This window comes from Salvelinus alpinus, chromosome 35 (assembly GCF_045679555.1).
Source record: "Salvelinus alpinus chromosome 35, SLU_Salpinus.1, whole genome shotgun sequence".
In the NCBI taxonomy this organism is placed as follows: Eukaryota; Metazoa; Chordata; class Actinopteri; order Salmoniformes; family Salmonidae; genus Salvelinus; species Salvelinus alpinus.
The window spans coordinates 21,564,279-21,584,942 of NC_092120.1; the positions used below are offsets into that span (position 1 = coordinate 21,564,279).

A 20,664-nucleotide genomic window follows, 5' to 3' on the forward strand; every position below is an offset into this window, starting at 1 on the left:
AAGGCCAGGGTGTGACAGCTCAGGTGCACCCTGTTTCTATTGATCATCCTTGAGATGTTTCTACAACTTGATTGGAGTCCGCCTGTGGTAAATCCATTTGACTGGACATGATTTAAAAAGGCACACATTTGTCTATATAAGGTCCCACAGTTGACAGAGTATGTCAGAGCAAAAACCAAGCCATGAGGCCAAAGGAATTGTCCGTAGAGCTCCGAGACAGGATGGTTTCGAGGCACAGATCTGGGGAAGGGTACTTCAAAATGTCTGCAGTATTGAAGGTCCCCAAGAACACAGTGGCCTGGCTCATTCTTAAATGGAAGAAGTTTTATTAAACCACCAAGACTCTTCCTAGAGCTGGCCGCCTGGCCAAACTGTGCAATCGGGGGAGAAGGGCCTTGGTCAGGGAGGTGACCAAGAACCTGATGGTCACTCTGACAGAGCTCCAGAGTTCCTCAGTGGAGATGGGAGAACCTTCCAGAAGGACAACCATCTCTGCAGCACTCCACCAATCAGACCTTTATGGTAGAGTGGCCAGACGGAAGCCACTCTTCAGTAAAAGGCACATGACAGCCCGCTTGGAGTTTGCCAAAAGGCACCTAAATGACTCTCAGACCATGAGAAACAAGATTGAACTCTTTGGCCTGAATGCCAATCTTCACGTCTGGAGGAAACCTGGCACCATCCCTACGGTGAAGCATGGTGGTGGCAGCATCATGCTGTGGGGATGTTTTCAGCGGCAGGGACTGGGAGCCTAGTCAGGATTGAGGGAAAGATGAGCAAAGTACAGAGAGATCCTTGATGAAAACCTACTCCAGAGCACTCAGGACCTCAGACTGGGGCGAAAGTTCACCTTCCAACAGGACAACAACCCTACGCACACAGCCAAGACAACACAGGAGTGGCTTCAGGACAAGTCTCTGAATGTCCTTGTGTGGCCCATTCAGAGCGGAGAGACCTGAAAATAGCTGTGCAGGGACACTTCCCATCCAACCTGACAGAGCTTGAGAGGATCTGCAGAGAAGAATGGGAGAATTTTTTATATATTTGCAAAAATGTCTAAAATACAGTTTATGCTTTGTCATTATGGGGTATTGTGTGTAGATTGATGAGGGGGGATTTTTAAAGTATATTTTAGAATGAGGCTGTAATGTAACAAAATGTGGAAAAAGTCAAGGGGTCTGAATCATTTCCGAATGCACTGTATATGGATATCAAGATATATGAGCCAAAACATGGACCTGCAGAACGGAATAAGTTATAAGACCGAGATTATTCATTTAATTTCATCAGTTCCACCAGCTAATCGTTGATGTTTTAGATTGCAAAATTTAAGGGCCTATGTACACTACATGATCAAAGTATGTGGACACCTGCTCGTCTAACATCTCATTCCAAAATCATTCATATGGAGTTGGTCCCCACTTTGCTGCTATAACAGCCTCCACTCTTCTGGAAAGGCTTTCCACTAGATGTTGGAACATTGCTGCGGGGACTTGCTCCCATTCAGCCACAAGATCATTAGTGAGGTCGGGCACTGATGAGGTGTGTGTTCGATGTGTGTGTTCGATGGGGTTGAGGTCAGGGCTCTGTGCAGGCCAGTCAAGTTCTTCCACACCAATCTTGACAAACCATTTCTGTATGGACCTCGCTTTGTGCGCGGGCGCATTGTCATGCTGAAACACGAAAGGGCCTTCCCCAAACTGTTGCCTCAAAGTTAGATGCACATAATCATCTACAATGTCATTGTATGCTGTAGCATTAATATTTCCCTTCACTGGAACTAAGAGGCCTAGCCCGAACCATGAAATCCAGCCAGTAGCTACCGAAGTGTCTAGCTAGCCAAGCTAGCTACAGAAACAAAACCCATCAAATACACTAGCCGAAAATGAACACTTTTCATCATGACTTACATCAACATCCTTTGCTTGCCCATTCACTAAATATACTGTTAAATAACTCTGACTGACACCCAATAGCTTAAGGATGCATAACGCTAATTCTAGCTTATTAGCATTAGCCAACCCTTATACTGAGAGAGACAATTCAGTTAGCTACTACCAACCCTGCACAAACCTGCAACTCGGCTGTTGCTGCACATTGACTTTATGGCTGTTCTGCAACCTCTCTACCTCATTCACTGCTGTTCTGCAACCTCTCTACCTCATTCACTGCTGCCTCAACCTGCTTAACCTGCTTGCACTCTTTTGGAAGAAGTTCCGAATATCCAGATTCTGACTGAGTGACCCGCCTTTTGCTGAGTGACGACATTGACATCTAACCAGTGTTGCAAGGGTGGGCGAGGGGTCAAGGGATGTGAGTGGTCATTCTAGGGGCTTCTTTCAGTGCCTTCTGCCTAGCGCATTACATTGTATTGTTTATTTTTGTCACAAAAATGTGTCAGTAAAATGATTTCTTATAAATACTGCATAGTGCAAGTGATGTGTGGTTATGGAAACTCATATCAGACTGAAATGTAAGAAGGTTGGGGGCTGGAGCAAAAAAATCCGGGGCATGAGTCCCGGAAGCCCATGCCTAATGACGCTACTGCTCAATTCCTGGACTCAATTCCTGGACCAGTGACTTCAGCACCATGGACAGGAAACCCATGCTGCGCCTCAGTCGTACTGACATTGCCTGAGATGCAACTATATTGTTTCAAAATGTAGATATTTGTTGTTATTTCATGCATTTGTTGTTGTCACACATCCTGATCTTATTGTCTGTGTCATTTTGGGGGAACAAAATGTAATCTGAATCTCGCTACATAAGCTATGGGAGGCGGAAGAAGGCCATTTCAGGACGGAACAATCATGCCTGCGTTATGTAACCCTACACTGCTGGAACATTGGTCATACTTGACTTCAAGCACGCGCTGTCACTGGTGGTGAGTGTTTAGCAGCTTCATCCTCGTCCAATCCTGTGTGCACAGTGTAATTACCTCATATCAAAACACAGAGTGGGATGGGCTCCACGGTCAGACTCGTGAGGAACACTGGAGTAACGCGGGACTCGTTGTGGTGTCGGTGATTTAGGCTACACGCGCATCCTTTGCGACTGGGGGAATCAACACCAAACATCCAGGCAAGTATAAGTATATGTTTATGTAAATAGCTTGATGAAAACATTTAGGAAAAAATCGGAATAGGAAAAAACGATAGGCTTGTAATTCTGATTTCTAGCTGGCCTATGATGTTGTTTACTTTCCCATTTCTTATCACAATTTGCTATCCATCGACATGTTGTTGTATTTAGTTAAGTCCGAAATTATCATTGTAAAATACAATTAATTTATTTAAGCTACTGCGCACTAACCAAATGTTAAAGGTGGGGCTGGTTGAAAAGATGGTCAGATTAAGTTTGAACTCATACAGCGCTTGATCACATTCAGCACCACGAGACAGTGGACAGCGCCACTGATTTCAACTGCGTATTACGATAATCCCATGGGCGACCATCCCCCCTACGCTTTGATATCTTTCGTCTGGGGTTACAAGAGCGACAATGCATGTTTTTGTAGCTATATTTCAGTAAATTTATGGGCTAAACTGTATGTTTTGCCTTCGTTGTTGGATTTTAGGAGAATGGTCTAAAATCATTTTCAAACAGTCAATATTAAGAATTTATACATGTGGCGGATAACTTTTGATATTAGGCCTACCTTTGATGTTAAAAAGGGGGAGACCTTCATCCAAGTCACCATGAAGCACATCACATAATGTAACTTAAACATGGACAAACATGGTCAGCATTTGCAGAAACAGATATTATAAGGATATTAAGGAACGTTTTGCCATCATACATTGGTTGTCTGTATTCTCTCTGTAAATAATGTGTGTATTTAGAGTGCACTGAATGGGATAACTGAATGGGATAACTGTTGATAACTGCACGTTATCAACCACCAAAAAGCAAATGAAAGCTTTTACACCTTGCCATTGTTATGGGTATTTTATGGGTATTTACATACACCATAAGGTTCAGGATGATAAGGAAAATCTATGTTGGATTTGGGGAAAATCTATCATAGCACTTTAAAGAGCTGGACATTTTCAGATGTGGTTTTATTGGAGAAACTGTAATGTATTAGTTTGTGAACATCATCAAAAGACAGAAAATTAGACACCTTGAAACACATAGTTTCTATCATCATCCTGAATGCTCACACATGTTTGCATGTATACACACACACACACACACACACACACACACACACACACACACACACACACACACACACACACACACACACACACACACACACACACACACACACACACACACACAAACACACACAAACCATACACAATACCTGCACATACATACACGACATGTCCAATAAGCTTATGTTCTGTTTTTATATGGCTTTCAATAAATTATTATGTGCCATACCATATGTCAACCTACTCAGAGGAAGAGATTGGATTATATAACGCTCCATACAGTTGACTGCCCTGAAGTGCATACTCAAGCCAAGCAGGCAGACAATATACAGATTGAACAGAATGAGGATGCAGTATCGTGAGGTAATTCCCAGCTCAGAAATACACTTACATCTAAGTGTAATGCAAATAACAAATAAAACAACTTGAATTAAATGAAACCATTATACCCACTAAATGGGCTTTCATAACTAAATTAGTTATCTTGTTTGAATATGAGCTTGCAGATCTGTGCAGCTATTTAAAGGCCCAGGGGTCTTATATATGTCCACACTATGAGGTTGGAAAAATACTGTGAAATTGTGAAAATTATGATAATGCCCTTTTAGTGTAAGAGCTGTTTGAAAAGACCACCTAAAATGTCCGCCTGTTTTGTTGGGATGGCATTTTGGCCTGCCTGGTGACATCACCAGGTGGTAAATGTGTTAATAGACCAATAACAAAGAGTGTTTCAAACCTCTCTGCCAATGACAGCTAATTTCAGTCTTCCCCTCCCCACTCAGACCACTACCAGATATTCCTAGCAAAGTTCTTCTTTGAGAAATTGCTCTTTGCTAAGAAGGTATTTTTGTTTCTTTTTGACCATTTTCATTTAAAAGAATTACAGCAAGGTACATCATTATTACCCAGAAAAGATTTGATATTGAGATAAACGGCTGCAAACCACTCGCAGAGATGAGTAACCTTGCCTGCAGAACAGAAAATGACTGTTAACTCCCAGAGCTGAGGTCTATAGACTTTAGCTTGGTAGGCTAACATAGTCTTGAGTTGTGCAAAACACCCGGGTTTGATACCCAGTTGATTGCATAAGTTCCAGCCATAGGACCAAAGCCAGGAACACTGTGAACAACACAGCCAGCTCACCCGTGATGCCAAGTCAGTGTTAGACTTCCATCCATATCTGAGGACGTCAGGAGATCATGTGGAAACCATCCACAGGGGGCAACAGTGAGCGGTGTTAGTTTCAAGTAGGTTTCTGTTTTTGATATGGACAGGGATGGGTGTAAGGATTAGCTTCTGGTGCCAAAGGTTGCATGTTCAAATCCAGCTATAGAAGTTTTTTTTCTTTTTTTCTTCCCCCTTACCTTAACCATTCAGAGTTAATGCCTAAGCATCTGCCTCTGGTGCCAAAGGTTGCATGTTTGAATCCAGCGATAGAAAGTTGTTTTTTAGAGTTTTTCCCCCAAACCTTAACCCATAGCCTATTTGGAGTTAATGCCTAACCTTAAGATTTTGGAGTTAATGCCTAAACTTGGCCCTAACCTTAAAAATTCAGAGTTAATGCCTAAACGTAACCTTAAACACTACAAAATTTGACGTTGGGAACAAATGTAACCCTGGTGGTCCCTTAGCAGATAGACACCTGGGTGAGGGGTTGACAGATTCACAGAGAGGTGTTGACCAACGTGACCATCTCCACAGCGGGAGCCGTCTGGTGCTCTGGCTGTTGTCAGAATTAAACGTTTGTCCATGTTTCGCAAGCATCACATTTCGCTTGAGAAAGATGGACGAACGTCTAATTCTAACGTGAGACCGTGAGAGCTTGTTGCAGCCGTACGGCTCCCGCTGTCGAGATGCTCATGTTGTTTTGCATCTTATCTACCGAGAGCATGCATGGGCAGGCTTAGATGAAAACATCTCTCTGTGAATCTGAGGCTGTCAACCCTCCACCCAGGTCTCTATCTTCTAAGGGACCACCACGGTTACATTTGCCTGCATGGAAAATGAAATGTTTGAAAATATTTTGTAACGTAAAGGGAAAATATGTGCTTGTTATTTGACAAGTCCAGGTAGTCCCTCACCGTTTCAGTCCATATTCTTTTACCTTTTCTTCTACCTGGGTCATTCCTCATGACCCAGGACAAGGTTATCAAAGCACTGCTGAGATTCAATCAGCATTGAGACACTGTATGGACATGATACGCTAACAACTATTGAGCATAGCAATGCACAGACTTGATTGCATTTTCCTGACATTGATTGCTGTTGATGTGCACAGAGACAACGGCTCACACGCACTTGCTCATATGGGAGCACACCTGACCTTGTTCCAGTCTGTAAGACTCCCCCCACACTGCCATAGGCCACTCCCGAAGTAAACAACATTGACATTTGTTATGTTGCAGGAGGAAAACCCTCCTATTGCACTCTCGGAAGATGCTGAACACAGAACTGTCTGCAAATTTAATTGGTCCCATTTAGCCTGTGTCATCCTTGCAGTAATTTTCCTCTGTTGCTAAGTCTGTTGCTAGGGCATTGTTTGGTTGGTAGCTCTGTGACTGTGCCTGCTTCCCAATCTGAAGCTGTGTGCTTGTGTGCCAGCTATCCAGAGGCGGGTAGAAACAAAAGGAAAACATATCGAGGCATAAAATCCTGGGGTACTGCTGTTTTATTGTGATGCTCATGACACACTTCTCAGTTGCCTTAAGAGGTACAAAAAGCTGAACTCATTTCAGGTGAACTTATGGGGGGTTCTCATATCAGGGCTGGGGGACCTAGAAGACTAAAAGTGCATACAATCTGGTATAAAACCTGCCTTCAAGTATTATTTTTGTGTGGTTTAACTGTTTAACTGATTTCTTCGCCCTTACTTGCTGAAAACGTACCTGTAGTGGAAGACATGATGGTCAGGCTACACAGTATATTTCAAGATGGGTGTTTGCTTGGGGACAGGGACAGCTGCTCTATTTACCAACATCCTGGGTGCCATGCAGTCAAAATAAAGAGATAGCATCTGGACTGTAAGGGGGGGAAAGAAGTCTGGATTCAGTAAAGCGATAACGACCTTAGGGGTCAATTACGTCATTCTTGATATAAAAAAAGAGTAGACCAAAGACATACACACTTACATAACCAACTCCTTTAAGCGATGATGCTAAGAGGCACAACATTCAACAGGAGAGAGGGAATGGATAAAGAATGGAGTTATGTTATAATGTGCAGTCGGGCATTATGTGGACCTTGAATTATTCAGCCGTCAAACATCAATAAAACATACACTTTTGTGCTTGTACTGGAGCCTGGGGGCCTTTGTGTGTCTATGTCAAAATGGAGAGGGTGAATTGAACTACGTGTATAAGGTCTGTGAAAATCAATATACAACCCAAACATCGTACACTATTATTCTGTAATTCCTATCTCAATATTCAGTGAGCGGTTTGCCGGTGTGTTACTCTCTGGTGTCATCTTTTTGGCAGGAAGAAGGCTCTTTGGCACAGGATCCCGAAAGGAAGAAATGTCATATTTCTGTGGTTTTTTTTCATCTTGGCAGAATAACTCATGGCACTTAGTCAACCTCTCTCTTATAGATGTTTGAAGATGCTGCTGTCTGTTTTCCACCTAGTGGGACGTCATTTCGAAATACATGAATAAATTAAGAGTTAGAACCCCACCAAGTTCCTCTCTGCAGCATCATTCACGACTAGGTTTCAATCATCATTCAATTATGTCGATACGTAATCGGATACTGGATTTCAGGTAGTTGTATTTGTTTGTGGCACATGCATGTGAAGGACAGTAAGCCTGGGTTTTATTGGATTTAAGAAACAGTCTCATGCCTTTGTTCCATGTTTGAGGAAATACATGCAAAATATTCTCAAGTGAATCAAAAATATTTTCAATCTGGTAGCCTATATTTGATGTGGGGCTCACTGGTTTAATGACCAAGGTCTGGTCAGTGTCTGTGCCATCTGTGCCAGGCAGGGGTGGACGTGGGCGGGGGTGACATGATTTACGTAACAGATTTCAGACAGAGTCGCCCTTGTTCGTAAAGGGTTCAGTGCCAGTGTGCCACGTCATGATGCCTTTGGACAGAAATACATCTCACCTCGTTTTACTTTTCTCACAGATCCAACGGGGAAAAGGCAGCGTTAAGCACAATGGGACCATTCCAGGAATATGAGGTGCGTGTCATTGCAACACTTTCAAAGTTAATCATTCTTGCTATATTAGGCTATCATTTTGAATCTTAACAATTCAGCTAATGTTTTGGTTAAAATTTCACATCATGAGAATGATAGTTATCTAATCTAGACTGTCACAGTCACAATAGCAGACCATAATTAGTTCATGACTGTGTCGCTGTGACAGAGCTAGTGAGATAAAGACAAAATGCGCAAAGTTGCATTCGCGCACACCGATTCTGATATGAATCTGATTTGTTCTTGTGGCAAAAATTCAAGTGGTGAGCATAGTTGTGATACTTATGGTGCTCAGGAAAAGAAGTCACCGGGGAAGGAGAGCCCCCGCAGTCGCATCCCACGCTTGATCCTACATCCTTTCCACCCTAATGAGAAAGGGTCACCCCTGTCCGAATCACCCATTTCAGAGGAGGAGGGTAAGGACTGTGACATCAGCTCGGACAACTCCAAACGGACCATCAGCACCAACAGCTTTTGCTCAGGTATGTGGTTCCCATGTTTCAGATCAAGGTTAGGGTGCATCCTAAAAGTCTAAAGTAGTTTCCTCTTCTAATCTCACTAAATTTAGCTGAAAACATCAAATTGATAGGAATTTGCCTTCACCTGTCACTATTGTCACATTGCTGATGGCAGCCAGGGCATTGTTGATGGCAGCCAGGGCAGTTCTGGCAATGGCAGATGGGCTGGTCTATCAAAATATAATTTTTTGTGTGCAGAATGAATGGCCGCCGGTGTGTTAGAAATGCCCAGGACGATTTCTGATCCCAGTCCACCCTTGCAGCCAGGGTTCATCTTATAAAAATGTCTGAAATCATGCCAACACACTGTTATGTAGGCTTTGTTATGCCATTCTGACCATGCAGGCAGAGTCCACATCTTATCACATACTAGTCAGGGCGTTGGTTACATAATCATGCGTTGGAGATTTTGTGAGTGTTGCCAAGTCAAATTATGTAAAGAGAAGTCCTCATCATATCATATGAAAGCTTGTTGATTACTGTTGTTTCAATCGACTAGCATACTGTTGCAACAAATTTGAATTACACAAGGCCACTAACCTACCATAAACAACAAAGTTGGCAAACATACAAGTTTGCATAATAGTTGGCATTATTCCAGAAATGACCTATCCTTCTGTAGTAGGCCTAGATTCTTTTCTCTATCGACATTATTTTTGACAACAGTTACACCTAACCAAAATTAGGTTACAACATATTGATGTATATTGAATAACATTAAGTCATCATGGAAGTTTCTTGTCACCCCTTTCACCTCCCGTAACACAGTGCTGTGGCGTTGGTAACATGAACACTGTTGGTTGGATGAGTCACAGTATGAACAGATACGAGGGAGTGAACCTCGAGCTCTGAATGATTGATTGACTGCTGTGTGTTCCATGCTGCATGCGTATTCTTGGCTATACCTGTCTACATAGATGACACCGGCTGCCCCAGTAGTCAGTCTGTGTCCCCCTCCAAAACCCCGTCAGGCTCAGACAACAGTCCGCATGGCTCCCCCAAGCTCACCGCCGAGTGCAAGACCAAGGTGAAGAGGGTGAGGGTGATGGAAGAGTGGCACGCACCCCCGCCAAGGCACAAGAGGGAGCAGCGATCGTCCACATTGCCCAGAGGTAGGCTACTGCAACCTTAATTTAACACACCTGACTCTACTAATTAGCTGCTCAACAAGACCTTAACCAGATATGCTAAATTAGGGTTGGACTGAAAACCTACAGGACAGTAGATCTCGAGGAAGAGGGATGGGCAGCCCTGTCTTAGGCATTTCTCTCAATGCTGATTCTGTGTATTTGTTTGATTGGAGTACTTGTCTAACTGTCAATTGAAATAGATCTACAAAATAGATCTACGTCAGATTAAAATATATATGAAATAACCATGTGAAATGGTTTCTTGTAGACCAGGGTTGGGCTCAATTTGAATTGAAAGCAGTCAATTCAGGAAGTAAACTAAAATCACAATCCAATAATAGAAAAAAGGGCATTTATTTTCAATGACTTCTCAATAAACTCAAAAGTAGAAGCATTTTTTTTTTTTTTATGTCTGCATTTTAAATTCTAATAATTTCCTGATAGACTGCCTTTAATTCAAATTGAGCCCAACCCTGATTTCTACATGCTTTGTGTGTATACACTATCTGCATAGTATTGTTTTCATGTAATTTTAGCAGTAGAAAGTAAGTGTAATCGATGTGAAATGGCTAGCTAGTTAGCGGTGTGAGCGCTAATATTGTTTCAGTCGGTGAGGTCACTTGCTCTGAGACCTTGAAGTAGTTGTTCCCCTTGCTCTGCAAGGCTTTTGTGGCTTTTGTGGAGCAATGGGTAACGATGCTTTGTGGGAGGCAGTTGTTGATGTGTGCAGAGGGTCCCTGGTTTGAGCCCCGTTAGGGGTGAAGAGAGGGACGGAAGCTAAACTGTTACATTGGTGCAGTGACCCGGATCACTGGTTGCTGCGGAAAAGGAGGTCAAAAGGGGGGTGAGTGTAACCGATGTGAAATGGCTAGCTAGTTAGCGGTGTGCGCGCTAATAGTGTTTCAATTGGTGACGCCACTCACTCTGAGACCTTGAAGTAGTTGTTCCCCTTGCTCAGCGAGGGCTGCTGCTTTTGTGGAGCGATGGGTAACGATGCTTCGTGGGAGGCAGTGGTTGATGTGTGCAGAGGGTCCCTGGTTCAAGCCCAGGTAGGGGTGAGGAGAGGGACGGAAGCTAAACTGTTACATAAGCAACAATGATTTGCTTGGTGAGAGAATGGGAGAATCTCAATTGCAAAACATCCATTGGAGGAGACAGTCAGAGCGGCAGGACCTCTGGCTTTCTCATCCAATGGGGTTTGAGAAGGAGGCGAGACGCTAAAACATATATATTTTTTATGAGTATGCAATTGAGGTTCTCCCTATGGCTACTGGTATAAGACATATGCTAGAAACTTCCTCTAGTCCATGTCTACACCAATCCAATGCTTTTACATTTCTGGGGAATAATGAACAAATGCAGGAAGAAGGAGATATTATTGAGACGCACTCAATGGTTGTGTTCCCCTGCTCAGCCATTGCATGTATTAACCAATGGTTGCATGACACCTTATCTTCTGTGCCTTTGGGCACCAGATTGCTGACATATGTGGTTAGCTGATATGTAAAATACTTATCCAGGCTTTGTAAAATCTGGCATGTGTCAGCAAGGTCTGTGGAGAAGAATGCCAACAATGAGGGGATTGATTAATCTGGCCCGGGGATCCCGTTTAAAGCCCAAGTTGAAGTTGGCTCAAACAAAAGTGATGTAATTAAGCATGTGGAGTAATGAGTAGGATTCTGTGTTTTCACATGCAAAATTGATTGCTTTTGATACAAAAAAAATGCTTTATCTGCCTTGCAAAATAAAAAAGTTTGAAAATTCAAATATATACTGTATGGAAAATAGATGTATGTTTCTGGACGATTCGCCATGCTGCCTTGTTGACGACATGACCGAGAAACGCAGTTTACTGTTTGATTTGAGATGGGCACTCCTCCCTCACTCCTTTTGCCCGTTCACGTCATGCGCCCGGAGGCTCCACATTATTAAATCCGACCAACGGCTTAATCAAGGTTCAAATCCAGAGAGGCTGCTGATTGGATAAATAATGTTGGACCTGAGGTTTTCCAATTAGCAGTCAGACTTCACGTTGTATCTGCAATTGAGTCACTCACCCGGTGTTGAAGGTTCAGTTTTGTTGTTATTTAGTCATAAATTCACTGTGAGCACTTTACTATGGTTTTATCGAATGGAAAGAGATGCTACTCAGGTATGTCATGGTTTCACTGAAAATACGTCATTAGTGTCCCATGCTTCCTTTCAGGAGTGTACCAATCACTGATTAGGGAGAATGATGTTCTACCCACATATTGAGTTGCCACGCTGGCCCATTCTGAGAGTGATTATTTTGCTTGAGAATGCATTATTGCAATAGTATTTTTTGCACTAATTTAGCAACATGTCTTCAGAGGTTATTTATGGAATGAAATTGGTTGTCATGATTTGGTACAGCTCTACTGTAGGTACGTTAGGTTGGCCCTGTTTTCATTATTAATCTGGTCTGAATCTTTACTAGCTGATATGATGCTTAAACGTACTATGTTTGGTTTTCTAGGGATTATCTGGATTTAACATGTTTTTATGAAGTGGTTGATGCAAAAATGATATGTACAAATTGTATCGACCCTTCATGGCAGTATATTACTGTAGTGCATAAGGGAGGGAGCGGTTAGGGAAAGGGATACCACAGCCTGTCCTGCAGCATCAGACAGGTGTTGAGTGACAGATCTCATGGCCTTGCGCGATAATGGACTGAAGGAACCTGATGTTATTCCTTATAGTCCAAGCAACTCACAGGTTCTGTTGTAGAGGTGAATTGGCTCTGGCAGCCAAATACTCTATTTAAATTGAGTCGGTTCTAAACTTTGCCCTCTAATTTCATATCACAAATGCAACATCTACTTGCTGTACACGGCTTTAAATTGCAGCTGACCGTATTGTTCAATGACACAGGTGTTCGAAGACGCAGATAGCTAATTAGCACTGCTAGTTGACTGTCTTCTGTCTGTCCTCCGTAAACAAGCGCTATAACATCGAAATATGTCCTTGTGGGAAATCTATAAAGGTGTGTAGCAATTTAACCTTTCAGATCAGCGAGAAAAAAATAAGATACGTTCCTTATGTTTCCAAAACCGTACTGGAAGCGACGCATGTTAACGTTCAGCACGAGCGTTGGGGCTCCTAATAAACTCGCTCGGCCAGTAGAGCGAATCTTCAATAGGCGCTAAAGGTAGTTCACGTCTATGAATGGGTTAGCGGGTGAGGCTGAATTCGTGCGAGGTTGAAATGATCAGGCCTGCTTATTTTATGACAGCTGTGTAATCTAATAGCCTCTGCTTGAATCATGCCATTGTTGCTAACCACAAACGCACCATAGCCTCTAACAAGGAAGGGCTTTGCAGCAGGATGAAGCTCGTCGGTTTGTTTACCGTTTCGAAGTGGCTCTTTTTTTTTCTTCATTTCTGGGATGTTTTTGACATCTGAATGCAGAGAAGTTGTTTCTTGAAATAGACATGGAACACAACTGCAAGATGTGTAGTCATGGAAAAGCAGAATGCAAGTGTGTGTGGCACCAGTGTTTCCTGCCCGCTGATGCCAGGTCAGTAGTAATATCCTGACGTGTTTGTCTGACTCTGCAGGTAGTGAGGCAGACTTCAGCTCCTCTAGCAGCACGGGCAGCCTAAAGAGAGGGGGGAGCCTGGCCCACAACTCCACAGGGAAGAAGGTCTCCTCACGCAGGTGATGTATGGGGTGGCTCTGTGTCTCTACTGCCTCCATTGTAGAAGCAGACACGCCATGCCTTTACCATTTATCTTACCCCACCAGTGGGTGTTATACTTTCAAGGGCCTGTTTTCCCAGACCCAGATTCAGCCTGATCCTAAAATGAACTTTCAACAAAAAAAGTGTAATTGGGTCTGGGAAACTGTTCCAAGAAGTATAGCTATGCTATTTCTTTATTGCTGTATATTTTCCCCCCACTGGTATTTGTTTTTTCAATGATAAATGCTTTAACATTACAAGACTGGTGTTGTGGAAAAATGTCTTCTCCTCAGCTTCGCCTAACTACTGAATGTCTTTCCCCACAGTCGTGGTGCCCACATCAGGAGCCTCCCTGTGTTCAAGCTGGCAGGGATCCCCTCAGCATCCCGTGATGCGGAGCTCTATGCCCCGTACAGGACAGTCCCCTCATCCACCAACAGCAGCAGCATCTCCAGCCCCACAGTACCCTCCAGGTAAACAGCCATATCAATAATTCCAGCTAGCCTATCAAAGGACACAAGCAACTACCATGTTCCTATCCTTTCAGATCAACAGGAAATGCCCCAGGAAGAAGGGGCTAGGGGTCAACTTGTAATGAAGCATCTGTTGCTCTGTGAGGGGAGGGCATTCACTAGGTGGGGCAAGGGTGGATAGATTAGGCTCTATGCTGGGACTGTTTGTCGTCTCCTCTCCCCCCTCTTCTGAGAGACGGGGATTATATCGGTCAGGATTGGGCTATGCTGAGATTAGAGGATTTTATAAACAGTCCGGATTATTTTGGTGTGTGTGGGTGTCAACCTTGGGTTTATAGGAGAGGAAGAGTTCATTAATATTTCATTGTATCTCAGTCGATAGCCAGACGTGCTTGCCTGGCTGCATCCCTGCCTTTTTTTCCACTTACTGTCTGACATTTGTGTTAGAGCTTCTGGGTTCTCTCATGTTGCTATGTGGCAGAATATTCACTTGAGGGTTCCTGTGCTGCCATGACAGCAGCACTGCACAAACCAGCTCAACCTTGCCTTTCTGCTCGGACTGTAACTAACCAGAGTCCTCTTGAATTCAGCCCACAGGCTTAATGTGAGTCACTCTCTATGCAACACAGATAATACTTATGTATCTTATGCGGCCGTGAAAACGTCCACGACTGCCTTTTTTGTTTCTCAAGTCATTTTATTGCCACGGGATTTTTGTCCTTGTTCCCCTCAGCTCTCTTCTGCCTGGCTGGGTTTCGTGTGACGTCCTAGTTCTCTCGCTACCTTCTGCTTGCCTGTTCTATTTCTGGCAGGGATGCAGAGAGCTCGCATCAAAGAACAAGTCCCAGGTTGTTGCTAGGATATAGCGCTAGCTTTTAAGCCTGTTTGTAAGAGGGGCTGCTCTGCATATTAGCCAAATCCATCCTCAGAAACACAAATGTGTTTCATCAACCCTTTTTTAACCTGAGCCCTGATCACAGGGATATTCCAGAACTGCTAATGTACAATTGAAGGTTAATGTGCTTGTAGTAATTGAAAAATGTAGGCGTTTCAGGGATTTCTCGGGCAAAAACACTTACCTTGTAGACTAGAGTCGAGCAAATGTAATTTGGGCTTTCTCTCCCAATTCATTGTTTTCCTATCCGTCACTGCCAGCTTTTGACCAACCTGGCTTTTTTGCAGCATGAAGTCTGCTGGCTGGTTAGCTTGTGTCCTGACAGTGCTATCTCCAGTCGGACACAATCAACTATTTTGAGCTTTGCATCTTGCAAGTTGCACAAATCCCTTTATTTTTTTTGCATGGCCTAGTTCCTTCCCCACAGAACTGAGGGAGCCTACTTTAGATGGGGCTCAGCACAGTACAGGATGGTGTGTATAATAGATGTGGTGTCCTCTTCGTCAGTATCCACATTGAGAAAAAGATGGCGTCTGACCAGCAGAACATGCAGTATGTTACTCGGGGCTAAGCTGTAATTTCCTCTCGTCTCCCCAGAAGGATGACCCCCAAAAGATATCACTCCTGTGGGGACAACCATGGCATCAGACCCCCCAATCCAGAGCAGTACCTCACCCCCCTGCAACAGAAGGAGGTGGCCATTCGCCACCTGAGGAGCAAGCTGAGGGAGGTGGAGAACACCGTCCACGACAGGTTACCTTCTCAGTGAACATCACATGTGTAGCTTATTTCCTAAATGCATCCCATAGAGTGCATTCCACCTACAGTGTAGAAAAACATTGCAATCCCACACAGCTGTAACTACTAGCTAACCCTCTCTTTTCTCCCTCAGGGAGTCTGAGATTGAGAATCTCAAGTCCCAGCTGGGACGGATGAGGGAGGACTGGATCGAGGAGGAGTGCCACCGCGTCGAGGCACAGCTGGCCCTAAAAGAGGCACGCAAGGAGATCAAGCAGCTCCGGCAGGTTGTGGAGACCATGAAGAGCAGCCTGATGGAGAAGGACAAGGGCATCCAGAAGTACTTTGTCGACATCAACATCCAGAACCGCAAGCTGGAGTCCCTGCTGCACAGCATGGAGATGGCCCAGAGCGGCTCCACGCTGCAAGACGAGCCAACCATGGACTTCATCTGCGACTCCGACTCCCCTGTCAACGACAAGCAGGGGGAGGTGGGTGACCAGGCGGCGGAGGAGATGGCGGACAGTGGGCTGCTGGTCAACGACAACCTGGAGCATGTGCTCATGTCCACGGCGGTGGACTCCAGCCACGACTCTAGCGGTAAGCTGCGCTGCCACCCAGAGGCTGGTCCAGGGGTGTCCACTCTACTCCCCAGTCTGGAGGAGATCACACCACTGCCTTCACAACCCTCCAACACATTCTGCTACAGCACACTCCCCTTCCCCGCTCCAGAGGACAAGGCCGTTCAGACCGAGGTGGTGTCCTTCCCTCCTGACCTGCACAGCCTCCTGCTGCAGCTGCTGAAGCTCCATGGTGGTGCAGTTGGAGATGCTCTCCTCCCAGCTTCTACCAGCCTCCTAGAAATCCCAGCACTGCAGGGCCCAGACTCGGCCCCTATCCCATCCACCCCTAACCAGTCCACCTTAAGCCTGCCTAGCCCCAGCCAGCCCACCCCAGTTTTGCCAGTGAGCCCTGACATGTCCAGTGATTCAGGCCTGTGTTGCTCAGACCCTGAGGTGATGGTCTCCATGCGCTTCATGGAGGAGCTGGATTTTGAGGTGAGCAGTGAGGAGCCCTGCAGGGCCCCCGAGATGGACGTGGTCAACAAACGCTATTGGAGCAGCAGCTTCCTTGTTGATCTTGTTGCTGTGGCCGTACCAGTGTTGCCCACGGTGGCCTGGCTGTATTCCCGGCATGGAGTGAATGGAGCGGCGCCAGTCTACAACATCGCAGCACTGATCCGCGGCTGTTGCATGATGGGATTGCACTCTCTCCGTCATGTCACTCATCATCATGGTGCAGATGTGTAACGGCCTCTGACCCCCGCATGCACAGCCCGACCCCTCAACTTGAAGCACTTCAACATCAGTTAATCAAAGAGTATTTGTGAAAATCTTTAGTTTTTCTACACTTGTGAATATTAAAGCTACAGTTATTACTTTAGGTTCCCACGCGGTTACTTTGCACTGTGTACAGTTGTGAGTTATGTCAAATAGTGAAATTATTTATGGTGAAGGGATTTTGTTCATTTTATTTACTTTCCATCTGTTCTGTTATCATAATTGTGTCTAAATGGATAATCTGAGTAGGTGGTTATGCATCATTGATGTCCTGGGCTGGCACTAGTTACCCCTACTTAAAGCAGCCATGTTATTTTTCTGAAAGTATTAGGATTTCTGAGGGTGGGGATGAAATTGAATGTTAGTTTAAGCAAGCGTTTGTAATGGTTTATGTTCCAAATCTTAAACCTGCAGCCAAAGCTTTATTAGTGAACGTTCACTCTTAATGTTTATTTTTCTACCTGGGAGTAGAGCTTTTTACGTACGTGGAACAACTTGTTGATAGGAGTATGAGATCAACGCTTCAAAACATCCCATACTCGTTTGTGCCTGAGCTACTGTGTAATACTCGTAACATCAAATGTCCTAATATATTTATTAAAGCATGATAATCCAATCCATGTTTGATTCCTCTTGGGCATTTTCTGGTGGGAAGGGTTTAGTGGACTTTCATCCCAAGCGTTTTTATAGTGACCATACATTCTATATGGCATATCTAGCAACAGCACACAACCGTAGTCTCGTTCTACAACCAATTGAGTTCCTTTGTTCAGCTCTTGTCTTTCTCATGGGTGCCAATTTCAATTGATTATTTTCATAGTTTCTCTTTTAAATGCCAACAAGAAGGATATTTGAGTGAGCAAATGAAACTAAAGACTTCTCGGGTTTACTGTTTTAATCTCCAGAGTAGAGGGGGAGTCCTTAATTGCGAAGCCACACAAATGTCAGAGGCCAGCTCTGAGAACGGCAGAACACAATGTTCCCGGCCCCAAACACGAGGGTACATGTTTCTGCATCCGCACAACAGCTCTTAACTAAGGGACAAGTTCAAATGAATTAATAAACAGATCTGTCTGAGCCTTTCCGTATGACTGCATAATACACTGAACAAACATTTTAAAAAGCATTATGTAAAGTGTTTGAGCCTAAATAAAAGATCCCAAATATGATCCATATGCTCAAAAAGCTTTTCATTTTGTGCACAAATTAGTTAGCATTTCTCCTTTGCCAAAATAATAAATCCACCTGACAGGTGTGGCATATCAAGAAGCTGACTAAATGGCATAATTACACCAGTGCACCTTGTGCTGGGGACACAAGGCCACTCAAATGTGTAATTTTAGTCACATCTGTTGCATTAAGTTTTGAGGGAGCATGCAATTGTCATGCTGACTGCAGGAATGTCAACCAGAGCTGTTGCCAGAGAATTCAATGTTCATTTCTCTACCATAAGCTGCCTCCAACGTAATTGTGGAGAATTTGTCAGTACGTCCAACTGGCCTCACAGCCTCAGACCACGTGTAACCACGCATGCCCAGGACTTCCACATCTGGGTTCTTCACCTGCGGGATTGTCTTTTCTTCACCAGGGTCTTGACCTGACTGCAGTTCTGTGTCGTCCTGGAAGCTGAAAATGTCCCAGTTCTTCCATGGCCTGCATACTCACCAGACATGTCACCCACTGAGCATGTTTGGATTGCTCTGGATCTACGTGTACGACAGCGTGTTCCAGTTCCCGCCAATATCCAGCAACTAAGCACATTGAAGAGGAGTGGAACAAGATTCCACAGGTCACAATCAACAGCCTGATCAACTCTATTCGAAGGAGATGTGTCACACTGCATGAGGCAAATGGTGGTCACACCAGATACTGGCTGGTTTTCTGATCCACAACCCTACCTTTTTTTAAGGTATCTGTGACCAACAGGTGCATATCTGTATTCCCAGTCATGTGAAATCCATAGATTAGGGCCTAATTCGTTTATTCAATTGACTGACCATCTTCGAAGAAAGGTCATGCCGCAGATCAACAGTGACTGTTAACACACATAGACTATGTTTTCACTTGTCACGTTACATCTATGTTTGTGTGATGGTTAAAGTAAATCTAATCAACCGGCAGACTGATGAGACGAGTTGGAATGAGAAGCCCCATACGATGCTAAATAAGCCATTCCCCCTACTGCCATATGGGGATGTTGCATTACATAACCATGAACCTCTGTTAGAGTGCAAGCAGACTGATGAATCATTCCATCTGCTGTAATCTCTCTGCAACCAGGCCTGGTAGAAAAGAGAAGGTTGAATCAACATGGGGAGGGGGGATGGAGTCATGCTGCGTTCGTAACCAGTGGGAAGTGGGAATTTACCACAGACGAATGGCCCTCCAACAGGTAATTACTCGTGGGGAACTCGTCTATCATCCTGAGCTCTCTCATTTCTCTCAGCTGCTGCCTTCTGACATCAACTACTAAGGAAATTACCTTGATAACAGCATTCACAGCAGTTAAATGGAATAAAACTTTATTTATAAAAGGCAATCTATTACTATGGTTTTTGATTTGTTTACAGGCTTGATAGCTGAATTTATGGTTTACTCAGCTTGTTGGCCATTGGCCATCTGCCGTTTCTCAACGGGTTCATAGCATGTGAATGCATCCAACTGTTATTTATGACTTCACAACTGGTTAATTCCCACCTCCCACTTGGTTACGAATGCAGCCTCAGCTGAGTTCAGGGCTGCCTAAATTTGTCTTTCTTTGACTCCATGCATACTATCTCCCTGCATCCTTCTCAATTGTATTGGAGATGATGAGCCAAGGTCTCTCCCCTCTGACCTTCTCCAATGCATTCTGAGGCGGCGAGGCGATAAGATGTGAGGAATCAAGGAAAGATGGATTGAGATTGTGCCAGAGAGAGCAAGTTGTGGTTAACATACCAACAGGATAAAATAGGGTTCCTTTACTTAGAATGGCTATTATTGACACAGATGAGACAATTTCAGTTTTACAATGGAAAATTAATTATAATTCTGCAGGAACAGAGCAGATTATCCTTCAGAGATCCTTCTACCCCAATTCTTGCCAAATAACTGAGATATTTTGTTCCTAGATGTAGGTCATGATCAGTCTGAGTGGTTTGGTCAAGCGGGGGTGTTTTTGGAGACAGATAGTGAATTTGTGACGATGATGTTACATGTTATGGCCGGAAATGAAAAGAGTCAGGACAACTAGGTTTTGAAAAGCATTTGAAAGGAATTAACATTGCAAAAGATTAAAATGCCCTATTAATCTACTTAGAGAACAAGCATATCTAATGACACTGGGCTCTCCATGCACGTAAAAGGTTCATTCATAAATGGTAGTTTTTCCTAAATGCAATAAATCGTGGGTGGTTCAGAGAAATAATATGGCTTGGGTGAATCTCGGGAGGACATTTTAGTCCAATACTAAAAATTATGTTCAATCACAAACAAGTCTGAAAAGAACAAAAGTGATTTCATGCTGATT

General features: G+C 44.0%; 1 protein-coding gene across 7 annotated transcripts; it reads left to right on the plus strand.

Moving 5' to 3' along the window:
• Positions 1–2,964: 2,964 nt before the first annotated feature.
• LOC139563999 (syntabulin-like) lies at positions 2,965–17,776 on the plus strand. Of its 7 annotated transcripts, none has more exons than XM_071383109.1 (8): positions 2,965–3,081; positions 8,287–8,341; positions 8,655–8,841; positions 9,795–9,989; positions 13,589–13,688; positions 14,037–14,183; positions 15,676–15,831; positions 15,971–17,776. In XM_071383109.1, exons 2-8 carry the CDS (start codon positions 8,318–8,320, stop codon positions 17,124–17,126), a joined length of 1,965 nt encoding a protein of 654 aa, XP_071239210.1. In that variant the 5' UTR covers positions 2,965–3,081; positions 8,287–8,317; the 3' UTR covers positions 17,127–17,776. The 7 variants fall into 7 exon arrangements, with proteins under 7 accessions (XP_071239210.1, XP_071239211.1, XP_071239212.1 ...); XM_071383110.1 differs by having other exon boundaries at positions 15,679–15,831; XM_071383111.1 differs by having other exon boundaries at positions 9,849–9,989.
• Positions 17,777–20,664: the final 2,888 nt, after the last annotated feature.